This window comes from Crassostrea angulata, chromosome 1 (genome assembly GCF_025612915.1).
Source record: "Crassostrea angulata isolate pt1a10 chromosome 1, ASM2561291v2, whole genome shotgun sequence".
In the NCBI taxonomy this organism is placed as follows: domain Eukaryota; kingdom Metazoa; phylum Mollusca; class Bivalvia; order Ostreida; family Ostreidae; genus Magallana; species Magallana angulata.
Genome location: NC_069111.1, coordinates 29,519,378 through 29,537,426, shown reverse-complemented (window position 1 = coordinate 29,537,426; position 18,049 = coordinate 29,519,378). Strand labels below are relative to the sequence as shown.

The 18,049-nt window shown below is 32.6% G+C and overlaps 1 protein-coding gene across 3 annotated transcripts; it reads left to right on the top strand.

Moving 5' to 3' along the window:
• The first annotated feature begins 1,609 nt into the window (after nt 1–1,609).
• Nucleotides 1,610–17,965, top strand: LOC128161201 (ETS translocation variant 1-like). 3 transcript variants are annotated; one of them, XM_052824443.1, is made up of 11 exons: nt 1,610–1,721; nt 3,680–3,803; nt 5,313–5,406; nt 6,467–6,514; nt 7,597–7,668; nt 12,770–13,049; nt 13,409–13,659; nt 13,840–13,908; nt 14,036–14,134; nt 16,654–16,853; nt 17,107–17,965. In XM_052824443.1, exons 2-11 carry the CDS (start codon nt 3,714–3,716, stop codon nt 17,590–17,592), a joined length of 1,689 nt encoding a protein of 562 aa, XP_052680403.1. In that variant the 5' UTR covers nt 1,610–1,721; nt 3,680–3,713; the 3' UTR covers nt 17,593–17,965. The 3 variants fall into 3 exon arrangements, with proteins under 3 accessions (XP_052680403.1, XP_052680389.1, XP_052680396.1); XM_052824429.1 differs by having other exon boundaries at nt 14,033–14,134; nt 17,107–17,963; XM_052824436.1 differs by lacking the exon at nt 1,610–1,721 and adding an exon at nt 3,392–3,536 and having other exon boundaries at nt 14,033–14,134; nt 17,107–17,964.
• The last annotated feature ends 84 nt before the right edge of the window (nt 17,966–18,049 follow it).

The following is an 18,049-nucleotide window of genomic DNA, read 5'->3' as shown; positions in this document are numbered from 1 at the left end:
ACAAATATACATCGTAGTTTTTTTTTATTTGAAGGAGAAGAGAATTTAAAAGTTTTCCTAAAATATTTTGAGAGCGAAAAAATACTTTCTATAAAAAAAGCTGTTCAATCTAATTCAGATACGTAGAAATCAGCAAGTAAAAATAACCATATGCATTCCATGTCGATAAATATAAATTGTTCAAGATACAAGAATAAAGATTCAAAATAGACTGGATTAATGATTTAGTTAAAGAAACACACTAGTGGGTGTCGGTGAGAGGTTTATAATGTGCTTGCATGTCAAGTGCCGAGTGGAAAAACCGGATGAATCTCATTTAGGCATCAAAAGAACTGCACCATATACCATCCAGCAAATTTATATTGCAACCTAAACAATACTCGACGCAACACTCACTGGAAATATCACTTCTAAAGCACGGCCATTCGATTGCTTACAAACGATCTGACAAGAACATGAAGTTGTCACACAAGATTCTCTAAGTGATCACTAATTACAAAAAGCTTTGTTTTGACTCGAAAGAATTTATTTTTTCAATCTTTAGGGTTTTCTTTCATACTGGGCATCGTTGGTGGCTTTTCTGCAGTTTTCCGGTTTTTGTTCTTCTTGTCTAGATATTCTTTTTTGGGGAAGAGTACCTTAAAATTAGAATGTTACACAAAATTAATTTATGTATTGCTTAATGCTGATTTAGAAAATGTTGAAATTATAATTTTTACAAAATGTAGAAATAAAAAGATAGATCAAAGAAATAAAAATTTAAACAATGAAAAATAAAGAAAGAGAAAAAATAAATCACAAGTAAGTTATCCGATAAGACATGTAGTTTATCAGTTTTATTCTTGATCAATAAAATGCTGTTAATAATATGCTTTTATCTTTAAAAAAAATTGATATCGAGATTATTATCTAATATTTTTTTTAACTTCCGTTTTGTTATATGGCTGAGAGAGAGAGAGAGAGAGAGAGAGAGAGAGAGAGAGGTGTTATACATATATCCAGGGCATGGAAATGTAGAGTAAAGAATGTTCGTTAATTAATAAAGATTTGTGCTAGAAATGTTTGCTATTAATTCACAAAAACAACAGAGCAGTTTACTACTCAATATTACAAATGAGCAGCGGCGGTTCATCACAGAGAAGAGAATGCATTCGTCGCTTCTAGCTATTATAACCAATATTCTATTCAAATAAACCGCTATTTTAGCAGCTCTGTCATTCGTTATAGTGTATTCATAACATAATTATTGATTTGGCTTTCCCTCCCCAAAAAATTACAATTAAAAGCATGCTGTTAATACGAGAGAGAAAGGAAAGTTATTTCGTGAGTTCGAAGTTAAAAAAAAAAACTTGACAATTTAATTTTCAATTTCTATAGTATCAGTTCAGAACCTTTTATATATTAGGTGCTTTTTTGTGAGTTTTGTGGCGGAACCATGGGTGTAAACAAGCATGTTTCGAGTTTCTTGTGAAATATTTACTCTTATCGAAGTTTTTTATTCTTCCCGTAAAATCACAAGCGCAGAAGTCCGTCCCACGTGCATCAAGAAGTCATCAGCCAATCAGAGAGCACAGGAGAAGAAGGCGAAGTTAATGATCTGTTTTTAAGGTATCTCAAAGTTTGTGGCTATAATCATTGGGATGACACCGTATTGAATGTGTATTATCACGGGGAATTATCTATCAGCTAGATCCTTGCTTAATCCGCCACAAGCGACACAGGTAAGAAAGCGCTCTTCCTCACTCAAGAAAACTAAAGGTGTGCGAATGAAATATGACCCACTGTGATTTTAAACTATTAATGGGCAAATTCTGCAATTTTTCTACTATGCTACATTGTGCATAATTTAAAAAAAAGAATGCTAAATTATGTTTGAAAGATATATTTTAACTTATTTTTGTAATACTCAAAATAACGTTTTTCGTGTCTTTTGAATTTGTTTTTGGTATATATTAGATTAAAAAGATAGTGTTTAACTTAATGAAATGAAATGTTAGATATATATTTTTTTTAATATAAAAAGATTTCGCATAAATCTTTATTTTTTTCTCTAAATATATCAATTACCGTATAACAGCATATTGATACATGAATACAAATATCTTATGAATATCATCAAACCTAAAACTGTATTATGAATGTAGAGCTCTTCATTTTTTCTTGTTGCTGAATTAAAAGAAATAGTTACAATTACTTGTATAACTGTATGTAATAGCTACACTTAGTTATAATCATTGTAAGCATTAGTAAAAATAATAGTTCTAGGACTTTATGTATAATTTACATTTAGTTATAACCACTGTATGCATTAGTAACAACTATTTCTTCCACTTCATGTATTAGTTACATTCAAAATTTGTTCGCATGACTACTACTGTTGAGAAAAACTAGCAAGTTGAAAGAACTTGTTTCCGATCTTTTGGTTAATATTTAAAAAGATATGCTTAAAACCCCAAAAATAATCAACGAAACTATTGTTGGAATAAAAATTACTCGGATTTGCATATTCCAAATCTCAGATTTTCATTCTTCAAAATTTTCTCCATTTTCCTCGCGGATTGTGAGTTGATAATTAACTCGATATTGACAAGGTTGGCGTCAATATTTGTTCGCACCCTTGTTGGAGGTAAAATTATATCATTTGCAATTATGGTGTTGACCATTCAATAATTAATCTGGGAGAGCAGATGCTCTCTTAACTTTCCCAGATAAACTCTCAGACAAGAAATATTTGTGGTCAACATTGAATGTATTTGATATATTATTAATCTAAATATACATATATATATACACCTATATTTTACTGTCTCTTTTTTTTTTTGAAGAAGGTAGTGTGTTTTTAAAACCCATTTTTCCTTTTTAAAGATAGTTTTTAAAAGCGATTTTTTATATTGTGCAAGTGCCGTAATTCTTATCTTCAAAGTATAATTATATGGATAATTTTTGGTTATGATAACATTTCATCAACGTTGGTATTGTGCTAATTTAATGCATTTTTGATTATTTTTAAATATCTTTGATAGCAAAACATATGAAAATCAATAATTACTTTATTATGAAAATTTAAGCGGACTTCTATTGAAAATATAAAATGTATATAGTTCTAATTTCTTTAAAAAAAGTTAGAATAATAATTATAGTAAAGAGGAGCAAAATCATTTTAACAATGAAGAAATGAGGTGATTTGTTAGTCACTTAGTAAACAATACAGAGGACTTCTTAATCATGATGAAATCCCCCAAAATTCCTAAAATACATCAGACGTTGTTAGAATAGTTTTTGGGGGCTGGTGTGGTATGATCTTCTAGGTAACAAAGCTACTCCAAGATAAACTTCACTCGGCCCGACTCTTCCCTGACAGTCAGGGTTTTAGTCACCTCGAACCTTTTTGGGGGAATAGTTCTTTGACGCTGCAACCGATTTAGGCCGTCTGACGCCAGCCGTTTGTAACCTTCCTTGCGCCATTTTTATGCCATTTCCCGCGACCGTGAATTTTTACTTATTTTTCGACATTGTAAATATAGTCAGTACATGTAGTAAGCAGTGCGTTTTATAAGGACTTAGTTTTTTTTCAGTGACATTTCTTTTATTGGAAGCATCATCTTTGAATATGGAATAGCAAATGCCAGTGAACTGTAATAATTTCATGGGATTTTTCATTTGATTTTATTTCTCCCAGATTGCTCAAATGTAATTTTGCGCTGACTCGGGCGATGAGTGAAACAAATGCACACTCTGCAAAAGAAACCGAATCACAAACTTCTCCGCAGACTGACCAAATAGTCCCAACCGCTATTCCTCTGGTAGGTACACCATCCTGATCTATTTTCTTATATTTGTTATTTTTATTGGTATATGTTATAAAAGCTTTTTTAACAGATTAATTGCCCAAAACCAGCATTGTGACAATCATTTATAATTAGTGTGCAACTACAAAAATGATAACGGAAGAAATTTTAGATTTAAAACAGTTTTATTATCATGCACATAAAATTATACATGCACTATCTATTCACTTTATTGAAATAATGTTGATATCTTTATATATTTATTTTAGAAATATCCCGATGAATAGCTTTTAATATTAATCGTTGATATTTTGTTTAAAAATTAAAAACTAAATTTGAATCTATATGTACATGTATACACTCAAAGTCATTACACAAAAATCCATTTGTTTTCACCAATTTCTTATCAGTTATATGTACGCTGGTTTTGATTTGTTAAATTGTTTGATGTTAAATCTTAAATCATCACCCATTTTTGTATGATGAATTGGTTGTACAGTTTCAAAGAAAAAATTGAATTAATAGTAAATTGTATTCGCGTAATTATGATAAAAATTATGTACATTCATTAGTTGCTCATTTTTAAATTTCTATTACTATATACATCTATGTCTATTTTGTTGGGATATACTTACATGCAGTATATTAGTTACTTAGTGGGTTTTTTTTTGGCTTATATTTGCTTTATTCTCTTTGTCTGTTAAACGTTACTGTTGTTTTACTGTAATTTGGAAGACATAAAAGAAAAAAGAAAAAAAAGAAAGAAAGAAATCTGATATTACACCTGGAATTTAACAAACAACCTCTGTAATATCAAACGTGTTCTTCTCTTGCCGATATGATCGATTCCCTCACGTGCATGCTATGTCCAGAAATTTGAAATCTAGTCGGGGACAGAAAATTAGTAGTTGTAACAACTCAATTCAATAGTTTCCATTATCCGAGCCTCATTATTGGATATTTTCACATTTGCGGGTCACATGTTCTCAAGTCTCGCGCGACGGGAAGTCGCACGTGCCTTCAGTCTTCATCTTTCTAGAGGTTTTTGAAAAGGATTTGATGCATGTAAAATACGTTTTCATGTTCAGCTGAACAATGACTAACAATGGAAACTATCGGACACACCACATGTGCGCATGCACTCTTAAATACTGCATTTGAAAGGAGGGAGAGAGAGAGAAACATACGGGCGTTTTTCTTAAATCTTTTGAAGAATTTTCACTTTGATGTCTTTTTACGCTGCCACGATAAGATTAAGTAATCTCATCATCCAGTCGCGTCCATAAACTTTAATTAATCAACTGTCCTTATAAAGTAAATATGGCCGATAACCTGAACAGTTGATCTTGTATTAGAATAAACAAGTTATAAAACATCGAAAATTAATGTTAACATACATATAAAACATCTCAATGAGTCGACACATAACTTTAGTGGGTTTTTTTTTTTTTCTTAAAATCATATATGTCTTCTTCTTTCTTTTTTTCATTTGTAATAATGAGATTATTCATGTTGTGTGTTTAGAAAAGTGAACCAAAGTCTGAAGAGAAGAAATCGGAAACGACAAAGGAACCCGTAAAAAAGAAGGGAGAAAACGAGCTGGTTCAAGTTTCCGAAGGTATGTTTAGTTGTACGTTGCATGTACTTACATAGACCTTTTAAAAGTTATTGTCAGTATCTTGTATCAGACTGATTTTCAAGTCTATTTGTTATTTGAAAACCGAGATTTAAAAAAAAATATGATTGATTTTATTTACACACATTTCATTGGTATTCAAATGGATTAAGTAAAAGGCATAGATTATGTTAACCTTGAATTGTGATGTACATTTTTTTTTTAGAAAAATCAGTATTCTTATCACTTGAAAATATCTAAAACGCAGTATCTCCTAGAACATATGCTTTAATTTATCTTTTTAACGTCATTTAGATATTTAAAAAATTGAAATAAAGATTTCTGTAATAATTTTAGTTCAAATAATTTAATAAAAAAAAACTCGGTCATTTTAAGGATTGGGGCTGACAATATGATGTGAGTGCTTGTGTGGCTGTGTCAGATATCGGCTGTGTTCTCTTCACTGCCCATCTTTCAAATCTCAGCCTCCGACTCCCGCAGTCTCGGCAAATAGCTTGTGTTAATAGTTTATGAATATTTCATTTAGTGCCGCTCCACAAAAATCTCGCATCTTTGTAACTGTTTGATTTGTCTACTTTAGCGAGCAGCTGTATAAATGATCGAGCTAAATTAGGCGACAATGCTAATTAGTGTTAATTTGGTCTTGCGGGGATTTTCATATTGCCAAATGAAATTTACAACACATCTTGTACACGGGCTCTCAAATATTGAAGAAAAACAAATCGGCTTCCGGGTTTGACCTTCGATAATGTTCTTGATATTCTGCTCAGATTTAGTTTTAATTATTATTGTCATGTTTCTGATTCTTTTTTTTTTTTAATATTAATTAGAAATACTTTTTTCATTCTAATGAAACAGTATTTTTTAATTATATCATTGTCAGTTTAAAAAAAAATTATTAATATGCGAGCATGTACATTTTTATAGTTATAAAAATGCTGTACATTTTTAAAGCAATGATACTAAAAATCTATTTGTTTTCACTTTATTTACATGACATAAAACAGATGAGCCGACATTCTTTTGATTTTATTTTTTACAGAGCTATTTCAAGATCTTAGACAGATGCAAGAAGCGTGGTTAGCTGAAGGTATTTCTTAAACATTTTACAGAGCAGATATTTCTCTAAAAAAACTCCAATATTTTGACACTTTGTATGTCATAATTGCTGTGAAAAAACATGTGATGTATTTGGGTCTGATTCAAACATTTCTAAACATGCAGTGTCTCTCACAAAGAAGCAAAATTGCACGGTAGGAATAAACTCGTATAATGGATACCAACTTAGAATATACGTGTCATCAAGCTTGGTGCAAGAATTTTTGAATCTAAAATCAAATATGAATTAGATGTTAGCTTATACATGTTAAGAAGTAATATGAATTCTTTGAACAAGGGATTTTTGGACAAATAAAGACAAACAATAACTGCCAAAAAAAAGTATCTTGCGAAAAAAAAAAAATCTTTAATCAACTTTCATGACATTGCAGCCTAAGCCATATCTCAGGTTCTATCGACAGAGTTCATTAATTGGTGAAGACATTAATGCCTCTAATACGAGCCTTAATCAATGCTCAGAAGCCCCTGTCGTCAATGTTTGCTTTAATAGTCCTTTAAAAGGCTAGTCCTGCGATTGCAAAGCAACTTGTTTGGGTTCCAGTTTTGAGGCTCTGGGACCAAAAAAAAAAATTATTAACGAATATTATTGAAATGTTTTAATTTTTGTTTTCATTGTTAAAAAAATACTTTGGTGTTCAATAGCAAACTTTGCTTTATTTGCTTTGCATCTCATTTGATGCTTAATTAATTACCCGACACTATGTTTTGTGTTAAATCTAAGACTTAAACTTATCTCTCTGGATGAAAACGATATTTTTTTTCATTCATTCTTCACTTTTTGGACTACTAAAATAATATGTGACATTTTCAAGATTCATTTACATTATATTCTACAGGAAATGTCAAAATTATTTATGTTTCATATTTTTTTGAAGTAAGTAATCACGTTTTTAAAAAATTCCTATTTCAATTCTTTTCCACATGGAAATTTTTTTTAAATACAGCTGCTGGGAATTTTTACAACATTTTTTTTCTTCAAAAACCTGCCTTGATTTAAACTATTCAATGTATGAGTGCTTTTGTCTAACTGACAATGATTTCGTTTTGTTCCAGCAAACCAGTCGGACGAAGGTGAACAGTATGTACCTGGATACAACGGGGGCTCAAAAGGGGGCAGAAGCTCGGGTATGTTACATGCACTTTTTTTTTTTTTTTTTTTTTTTTTTTTTTTTTTTTTTAGAAATTTTAAAAATTCGCTCTTCAAAGACTCTTCCTATCTTTGTGTATTGGTTGCAGATTTCTTCGAGCGTCATAACAATCTTTTAAAAACAATGTATAAACATTGTACAAATTTTAGATTTATAAAGTTGTGTTTTGGGGATTAGAATTATCATTCTAAACTGTAAATGCTTGTATACTGGAAATATTTTGCAATTTTATATGCAATTAATTGTACCGAGTTATTCATCAATAATATAATTTAAGTTGTTACAAACGTGAAAAAGATTTTTTGAGGTGGATTGAATTGGTACAAATTAATTTTTCCTGTTCAAAAGTTTTATTAAACACACCACATCATGTATTAAGAATTTTAACGTGATGTGATTTCAAGTCTGTCGATTTAGTCACGCTCGCGTCGAACTCCGCCCGAATCCTGGCGAATTATTTTTATCTATCTTGTCTATTCTGTATCAAGATGGCTGGCTAATGGTTTAAAAATGACAAGTTCACACAGAAACTTTAGCGGGGTGGAGTGTTGTTTACACACAAAGCGACTTCGTGTGTTCACAACCAGGCTTGGTGGACGAAATAACACGAACTCCATTTTTTCTTACATGACGAGAGTCATTCTAAAAATGTTGATAGTACTGTACGTTTATGTCTTTATAATTCTTCATTTATTTTTTTGCCCTGCTTCTAACTTTAATACATGTCTACTAGTAATCATTAAATTTTTTAGAGACTTATATACTAGAATATTAGTGTATGGTATTTTGCAAGATATTTATAACGTACCAAACGTGGTAATTATAATATCTTAACAAGTACATGTAGTGGTATTTATTTCACATTTTCTAGTGTTTGTCACATTAAGCGTGTTATCAAGTATATTGGAATCGTGATTTGTATACATATTCTGTTAGAGATATTATTAATCTCCATTGTGTCAGCAATTTCCGCAAAACCGTACTCTTCATTTAAAAATTTAAAAAGAAAATAATAATCAATAATTGACTGTACGGTTACTTATCTATGACTTGCAATATTTCAAAACAGATGAGTATACAAAATACATGTATTTACAAATCACAACATACAACATAATTAATTATTTGCTCGAGATGTTGAAACGATGTATCGGATCCGTAAATGTTTCAATTTCTGTGTGATCTGCCATTGTTTTGCTGATAGAAGAAGGTTCGAAAGGAATTCGCGACATCTATTGTACATAAATTAATCTCGGAACAGAAGACAACTCGGTGTTTGTAAGTCAATCAACGCGAACAAACACTAAAATGTCAAGCTAATCACCTTCTGACTCGTCCACACACACGGCCTGGGGTGGACATGAGATAGATGACGCGCGCGGAGTGTAAAAACCAGCTACTTATAACCATTTTCATAACTTCGATGCCAAATTTATTCCCTAATCTACGTTATATTCCAAGAGCTCTTGGCTTCTGGAATATGTTCCCGATCATTATATAGGGATATTTATCAGGAACATCCCAGAAAGGCCAATAGGATCTGATAAATGACCGTATCATTGACACCCAAAGCAACGGCTCTTTTGCTAATACATGGTCTCGGAGTGATAGGCTTTAAATTTGTTTGCTCAGATTAAAATTCTGCGGTTGCTGAGAAATTCTGAAACTCTTGTCGCAGCATCGGATAGTGTGTGTTTTGAGTGTGTCGAATAAGATAGCTGAATATTAAGTTTATTGTTAACGAGAGAGTGTTTGTCAAGTGCTTGCATGAACACTTCACTTAAAACCTGTACCCTCTTCTGAATAGTAAAAATTAATGAAAATCAGACTCAGTTATTGCCTTACGTGTACAATATTAAAATTTATCGAAATACGAATCTGTACGAATTACAAATATTGCAAATTCATTAGCATTCGATATTCAAGCAAAGAGAAACATTGTATTTGAATTTTTGTTTGCATCGATTTCCGACAAGGAAAAAAATCATACATTCAATCGTTCTGATTTTAATTCTCAGTTGCTTTTCTTATTAATAGTATGGGGGTATCATTTTAAGCTCAGCTGCGTAATCGAGGGAGTAACCCTTAAACAACAATTAAACTCTAACTTTTCTCACATGCATATAACACGCCTTGGTAGTTATTATAGCTCCCCCCAACAATCAAACCATTGCACATGCTGTAGGTATATTGCCTTGAATTAATATGGCCTGAAAGTGTCAAAAGTTTATACCACCCTAGTTCTGGGAAACAGCAACAGTAAGGCATGCATAATTGTTTTCAATGAATTCTTCCACCATTAGGAATGTAATTTAGGTAGTATATATATGGCCTTATCTAAACACTAATTCAGCTTGATGAGATCTCATTTTTATTTTTTTGTACATGTATATTGAATTACAAATGCAGACATTTACATCTTCTATATTCTTTTCTGCAACAGAACAACAAAGCGTTTGAATGTGGTATTAACTATGGGCAGAAAATTGAAATGTACCAAATGAAAGATGTTTGCAGTGAGCACAACTATAAACATGAAATATTAAAATCATTAAAATGACATTCAAATTTATCTTTAATATAAAGACGAGAGATATCTCTGACAAATTTCACATAACCCATATGCCTTTATTAGCCGTTCCTAGCCACTGCAGCTTGATCTGTAGGCTACAGAGTGAGTAGATTTTACGTGCAATAATTGCCTCTCCCTAGCATCTGGTTGGAAAGCATTGGAAAGCAGAAGCGCAGGCAGCTGGTCTCTTGGACACGGTGTGATGAAGTAATTCCTACTGAAACAAACCCAAAGATTGTTTTAAAATCTTATTTTTTGTTATCATTTTTAGCTATTCCTTGTGTATCCGTTACATATCACGCGCATCACTGACTATGATTATCATTTTATGCATAACGTTTGGAAATGGATTAACCTTCCCTCTTCTTTAGCCAATATTTTATCTGTTGTTGAAATATTGCCGAATGTTCTACTTAACTCAGCCTTACTTCTTTCTCTTTATTAAAAATACGTATCGTGAATTGTTTTCCCTCTAATGCATACGGAAAAATAGGAATGCACAAAATTAAGTGTTAGACTTAAAAATAATGATTCAAAAAAGGAATAATTAAAATCAAACACTGAAAATCAGTAAATCATTCTCAAAATATAATATTATAATAAATAAATATATATTACCGTGTATCGTTTTTTAGAATATCGCTTTACAGCCATTACCAAACATCAAATGTAAATAAACATAACGAAAAGATTAACAACAGTAATGAAAGTCTGAAAAGTTTGAGTGCTGAATGTGTCAATTTAAATGCAGACTTTCATACACTCATAAATGGAGCGAAATAAAAAGAAGGTCTGAAGAAAAAACAGCAATAAACCTGTCCAACTTGTCTCGGGGTAGAATAAAATTTTCTCCATTGATCAAAATAACATGAAGGGATCGACAGATATCGTAATGATGTATTGACTCTCGGACGAAATCTCGCGAGCAGAGACTATATGATCTGCGACCATAAATTATTCACCCGTTGTGGAAAGCAAATAAGGCAAATAAACGGGGCGTCTTTAGCATCCAAACAAGATTCTTAGAGATGCTGTCAATCAGGTCGTATACAGCTCAATTATCGCGTCTCCCTGGGGTCCATTTTTTAGAAATGTCGAGCTTCGCATTTTGTCACTCTGTGCTTGAAGCAGGTGGACAGTCAAACACATTTATTCTTTACGAGCTTGTTTTCCAACGATAAATCCTTTACACTTTTAGCAAAATATAAATTGATTTAAACTTTCAGCAATATTTCCTTTACACAATCTAACTTGATCAAAATAATTGGATGTCGTTTCAATTTAATTTGTATTTAGTTTTGTTAGTTTTGGAAAGGAAGATTTTAAAACAATTACATGTAAATTAACAATACAGCTGCATAATTGTTTCAAATAGGGCTTTCTGAGTTGAGTTTCAATAGAAGTATACTTAAAGAACAATTAATTTTACATTTAGATAAAATTCGGGTCTTTGTTTTCAATTCTTACATCTTGTGTCAAAAATTATATATTGGATGAAACGTTTCTACGATTTGTCATGTATGATCGGTTATTTTGTCATTGTAGCAACGAGTTTATCTTAAGATCACACGTTATTACTGATATAGAAGTCATGCACAGAAGTATATAGTAAATATTGTGTGCCAAAAAAAACTTGATCAGCGGCAATATGTATCAAATATTTGATCACAAAAAATTCTGAAATAACTAGACCATTAAGTCAGAGACACGTTATTATAGCTTCTTCATACTGTCCGTCTTAACTAATGACAATATTTAATCATCGCGCACTAGAACTCGTCACGCAAGGTTCTTGAATGTTGTTATCAAGCAACAATAACTAATACCCAAAGTGAAAAAGTATTAAGCCGATTGCTCTTTTTAGACGACACAAATTGCCAAGGTATTATTTACTGGGTATTCTGCGAGGTATTTTTCATAAAGACCGCTGCCAATATTTCGTGTTGTCATAAGACGTGCGTGCCAGAATTTAATTACCCAGATTGGTTCTAAACATCTTTATAGAAATTGGTTTTATTTTTCACGTGGATTTGATTCCAATGAGTTAGTGGGTTTTTTTTTATCTGTGCAAGTTACAGACGTGTGTGTATATATATGTTTTATTTTTATTTTTTTCATTTTGCGGTTAATTTTTCCTCCAGCAATCAGTGTGCCAGATGGCACTAAAAACCGAAAACAGGGGCGATTGTTTTACTTTACAAGTGGTCATGAAATTTTTGTTCATATAATAAGTTTTGCAATTTTACAAACGATGACAAGTTTAAAAAATCAAGACGTGAATTTATATACAAAACATCAACAATCAAATACACGTGTTTTAAAATAATAAAACAAAAATATATTAAAATGCAGCTGTTTTCCCGCTTATCAGTCTTTTACTCATTAGATAGTGAGCGATGAACCAAAATGTTTGGAACAGATAAGAATGAAATTTCAATAATTCTTTGACAATCTACTATTTTTTATTAAACATAATCAAACAATCATCAAGAAATTTGCATTTCAGATCCGTATTCAAAAACAAAATGTGACAAGATTATGAACTGTGACAAACAGTGCCACGGAAACCCACAGAAATCAACAACCAAGTTTGATTTCCCAGAAAAACGCTTCATCGGAAGTCCCTGTCAACCGCCAGCATCACCTAGTGGTTCTCTTGGTTCTACCACTTCCGGTAAGGACAATAACCAATCTCCTATGACGTGTGAGAAGGAACTGACAAGCTCCCATGCCCCGTTTGCAATGACGGCAACTGCAAATTCCTGTAGCTACCCCAACACAAATAGGTAAAGTCATGTTTTTGAACCCCTATATCAGGTATCTGCATAAAATAAATATTTGCCTAGCATTAGTGAAGTATTATCATTCTAAAGAAACCTGAGAAAATGTCTTAATCAAACAAATTAAAATATATGAATACTGAGTGGTTTTATATATAACTCTAAAAAGTTACTCGACTTCCTTTCGACGATGAAACAATTTCATTGTATTCATAAATTACAATGAATGCGATTATTTGTTTAACTTTTACATGGAACTTGTCTTTCTCATAACAATGAAAAAAATTGTTATGAAATACATTCATAAATAACAATGAATTCTCGAGATTACTACATATTTTTACTACAGTATTTCTGATTTGCAGTTATTCCAGATTCCGAAGGTCACATTCTGACCCTGACCAGAACTTCCTGTCCACGGACAGTCACTCCGGTTACCCTCGGTTCGTATCCTCGCCTTATGCACACCCGTTCTTTAAACAAGACTTTCGGGATCGGTCATATGACATGACGCAGTTTCCCAGAAATCATAGCTACCCACAGACGCCTTCCGCCTCGTCACCGCCTCACGTGACCATTAAACAGGAGCCCAAAGATCAGGGGTTTGAAACAAGCGGTAAATTCCAAATCAAATCAGTTTAATTTTTTAGAAATTTTAACATCGAAAAAAAAACGAGTGAAAAAAACAAACAAACCAAAACTGGCGGTTTTGATGTAAACTGTACTTTGTCTTTGATCCTCATAGACAAAAGTCAATATCAACATTTACAAACAGGGTTGTTTTCTTTCCTTGCAGTTGATAGGTTTCCAGCATGCAGTGGTTTTACCAGACCTGATATTGCAAGGCACGGAAGTCCCCAGGAAGGTACATATCTATACTAATCTATGTTAAACAAATGAATCAAATAAAAAGTACTTCGGGCATTGCAATTGTGTAACTAATTCATTCTATGGTGTATACCAATGAGTCAAATTTTGTTTGCTATCAGTAGGGTTTCCTTGCCCATACCAAAATGCCATGAGGTTTTTCTGTCAAGAGGATTCATCATATTTGGATCGGATCAGAGAAAAACACAGGGAGAGATGGGAGGGTAAGAGGATTTCATGTTGTCCTTAAAAAAGTTTATTCGAACCTCTTGACTCGATTAAATATTTACGTCTAGAAACAATACCTGTGCAAACCTCTGATGCCAATTGGAAAGTAAATACGGCTCATCGACTTATATGCAAATCTATTCAGTAGTGATTTCGTTATTCTGAGCATAAACAGACAGTTGATCTCTGATTGCCAGATCTAATTTAATTGTCGCTTATGTCCACGGGAACTCAATCAAGGGGTCCCTTATATCACCTAAAAACTAATTCAATTCAATTAAGTTGCTGAATGCAGCCGTCTAAAAGGGGATCAACGAGTATTCCTTAGCCTCAAGATGTGATCCCTCGACTTATTTACTAGACCAACGAAAGCCTACCAATATCTCTCCGAGCAAAGTTCAGTTTGTTATTCCCGAATTAAGGATTTTTATTAGTGTGTGCAATGAACGTAATTTTGCTTGGAATAGGCGATAAAATTGTGCTTTGTGACCACCAAAATCGCCCTATGACTTCATATCCCGCCTGTATTTATCGCCAAGAAAATATCCGTATGACATTTTCTGGCGACAGCAAAACCCAGGCTCGTCACCAAGCAGATAATGTGCAACGTGACAGAAGAGAAAATGATGAACACCCTCTTAACAAAAAGTCCAAGCTCCCTGCATTGTGCACCATAATGATGGTGTAAATCAATAGGAAGGAGATGCATTATTCATTTTCTTGAAGAACTGCCTTAATGACACTGTCAGCGGCTCTATAATGTATTTGTCATGAACAAAATGTAGCCGAGTGTTGCTCAATTTCGATCGCACTTTCCATATTTCAACAATATAATTAGGAACAACGAGGTATTTCCTCGGCCATACCAGCAGAAAAATCTGGGGAACTTTAAGAAAGAGCGTTAAAGATACATGTCCATTTAGCCCAAATAACTTCCTTTTTTAATATCATTGGGACTAAAATGTACCTGATTTATCAAAAATTCAATAATGTAATTACATATAGTTATAATTTTCTCCATTTGACATTTAAAGAGCAAAGTGTAGTAGAATCAGGACTCATGGTTACTAATAATTTTCATAATTTCCTGGGTACGTAACCCATATTACATAAGAACTGAGTTGTGAATTACAATCTTAATTTATATTAACATTTAAGAACCAAACAATTTAAGTTCATTGGAGCTGATAAACCATGGTATATCCATAGAATCTAAAACTTAATTTTCAGTCTCTGTTGGTAGCATTAATACTATAATTTTAAAGATCTAAAATTTCAAAAAAAGTTAAAAAGAAGGAAGTCTTTAAAAAACAAATACATATATGTAAAAGAAATATTTTGCATTTTTCCAATTCATGCAATTTTCTTTCTGAAATACTTTATTTGTGTCAAAAGATTATTTTTGCACTAATACATAGTGCTTATGCACGAGGTGAAAAAAACATGATTTGTTGTTCCAACTGAATTTAACGACTTCAATTTAATTTTCAATGTTAAGATAATAACAATAATAGCCAAGTAGCAAAAACAGTAGCTGATATTTTAAGTATCAAATAGGTAGTAAATAGGTGGATTTGATTAATTACATGAAGTAAAATAATTGATTAGATTTTGGAACTAAAGAAAAAAAAATGAACATAAAATGTACTGAAGCGTCAGGACCCGAGTTTGAAATGAGATTAATCATTATTGAAGTATATCATAAACTTGGTTTTAATTTGCACTTTTTACCGCGATCGACTTCTTCAGTCACTCAACATTGTTTGCAGAGCCATTCCTCAGATATCACAATGGTTTAATAGCTGTGTTTGGGAGTTATAATTACCTTTTCTAAAGTTTCAAAGAAACCAATTAGCGTTATCAATGGCAGAGGATACTCTTACAAGAAATTCATATCGCATATAATCCAAAATTGGCCCATCTTCCCAAGTAGATTAAATCCTCGGCCAAAGTTTTCATTTTCGTTTGTAAGTCTTCTTCTGATTGGTTATCTTGGCAGTTTGTGTCATCAGACACTGGTACAGAGAGAGAGAGAGAGAGAGAGAGAGAGAGAGAGAGAGAGAGAGAGAGAGAGAGAGAGAGAGAGAGAGAGAGAGATGGTAGTGGCAAGTAGAAGGTATTTTTAACAGAGTACAGTAACTGTATACTCAATACTAATACTCCTAATACATGCACTGCCAATACATTGTGATTTGTCCTTTGAACCTTGTGTATCAGCTAATCTTGCTGTTGGAACAAAGATGGAATATACGTTGTGCAATCACTAATGGTGTTGAATGATCCAAAATGTTTTCTCTCTCTCAAAAGAATAACTATACAAACAATAAAATTTGATTTTAACACATCTTTTCCGATTTGTTGAATGTCGTGAAGCTGTATAATATTTCGATGTATGCTCAATTTTGTTTATCTTTTACCCTATCCAAATTATTTATGGTATCCAGCTGTTCATCAAACTTTATATAATAATTGTTTGATTTTAGTCATGCTTTATCATATTTTTTTTATTTCAAAGGGGTGGATATCAAAGCGGAACTATACCGAGACTTCTACTTTGACCGCTTCCACAGAGAGGGGCAGCCCCCCACCTACCAGAGAAGGGGGTCCCTCCAGCTGTGGCAGTTCTTAGTGGCGCTCCTGGATGACCCGTCAAATTCCGCCTTTATTGCTTGGACAGGGAGGGGACTAGAGTTTAAGCTTATTGAACCAGAGGAGGTAAAAATGCCACGTCTGTTATTTATTTTATTTTAAACATGAACAATATTAAACATCAAACTTAATTGTAAAGCATTGATTGACTATAGGATGTTTTCTAAAAACCAAAAATATCTTTTTTCTTCGATGGATCCTGGTTTTTTTTTTATTTCCCTTGAGTTTAGGTGAATATCTGTACACCAAAGTCTACCAAAAATTTATGTATAAAATGTTTTGTTATGAAATTTATTCATTAATGTATAATTATTTGTAGGTTGCAAGACGGTGGGGGTTACAGAAAAACAGACCAGCAATGAATTACGATAAACTGAGCCGATCACTGCGATATTACTACGAGAAAGGAATAATGCAGAAAGTGGCTGGTGAGAGATACGTTTACAAATTCGTGTGTGACCCCGAAGCTCTATTTTCCATGGCGTTTCCAGATAACCATAGACCCATTCTGAAAACGGACTGCTACTCTGAGGAGTTTTACCGTTCAAACCAATCAATTGAAAACCAAACAATGACATTCGAGCAGACGAATGCGAATCACATGACTGGTCACATGTCAAGTCACATGACCCCTAGTCCGTTTACGTCAAATCATCACGTGTCAATGCACGGACTGAACATGATTTCCTCGCCTCCGTCATCAGGTTCTAATATGCAGAGCATGGACCAGCATCGATTACAATACATGCACGGCATGCAGCGGATGTACAACACTGGACCTTATCTCGACAACTGTGTGTACTAACAACGAATGCAGACAAAAAACAAACATACGACCGATGCATATCGATTATATTCGGGGGATATTATTTATATATTTAATATATTTTGAAAGGAACATGATATTTTTGGTCATCTTCTAACTATTTGCTGATTTTTATGTTTCTTATGCTTGGTATTTTTAACAATTATTTGTTGATTCTGATTAAATGAAATTGCTTTTTATTATTGTTTTCACACTACTTCTTATTCTTTTTTCAAATTTTGTAATTCTTCAAGAACGTAGAAGGAATGATTGCCATGGTCCCAAATCTTGACACATGTGATACTGATAAAGCTAGCTTAAGTATTCTTTTAAACTGATTTAAATCTTATCATAAAAATGTACTCAATGAGACACCCGTCGAACAAATGAATATTTATGCAAATAAAAACGCACTGCATAATTATGTTATAGTTTTAATTCTAGTCGTGTAAAAAAA

Coding starts and splice junctions, on each gene's coding strand:
- LOC128161201 (XM_052824436.1), top strand. CDS start 3,714: ATGAGTGAAACAAATGCACACTCTGCAAAAGAAACCGAATCACAAACT. Junction 7,669..12,769: donor AAAAGGGGGCAGAAGCTCGG/GTATGTTACATG, acceptor TTTGCATTTCAG/ATCCGTATTCAAAAACAAAA. Junction 13,909..14,032: donor GCACGGAAGTCCCCAGGAAG/GTACATATCTAT, acceptor GTTTGCTATCAG/TAGGGTTTCCTTGCCCATAC.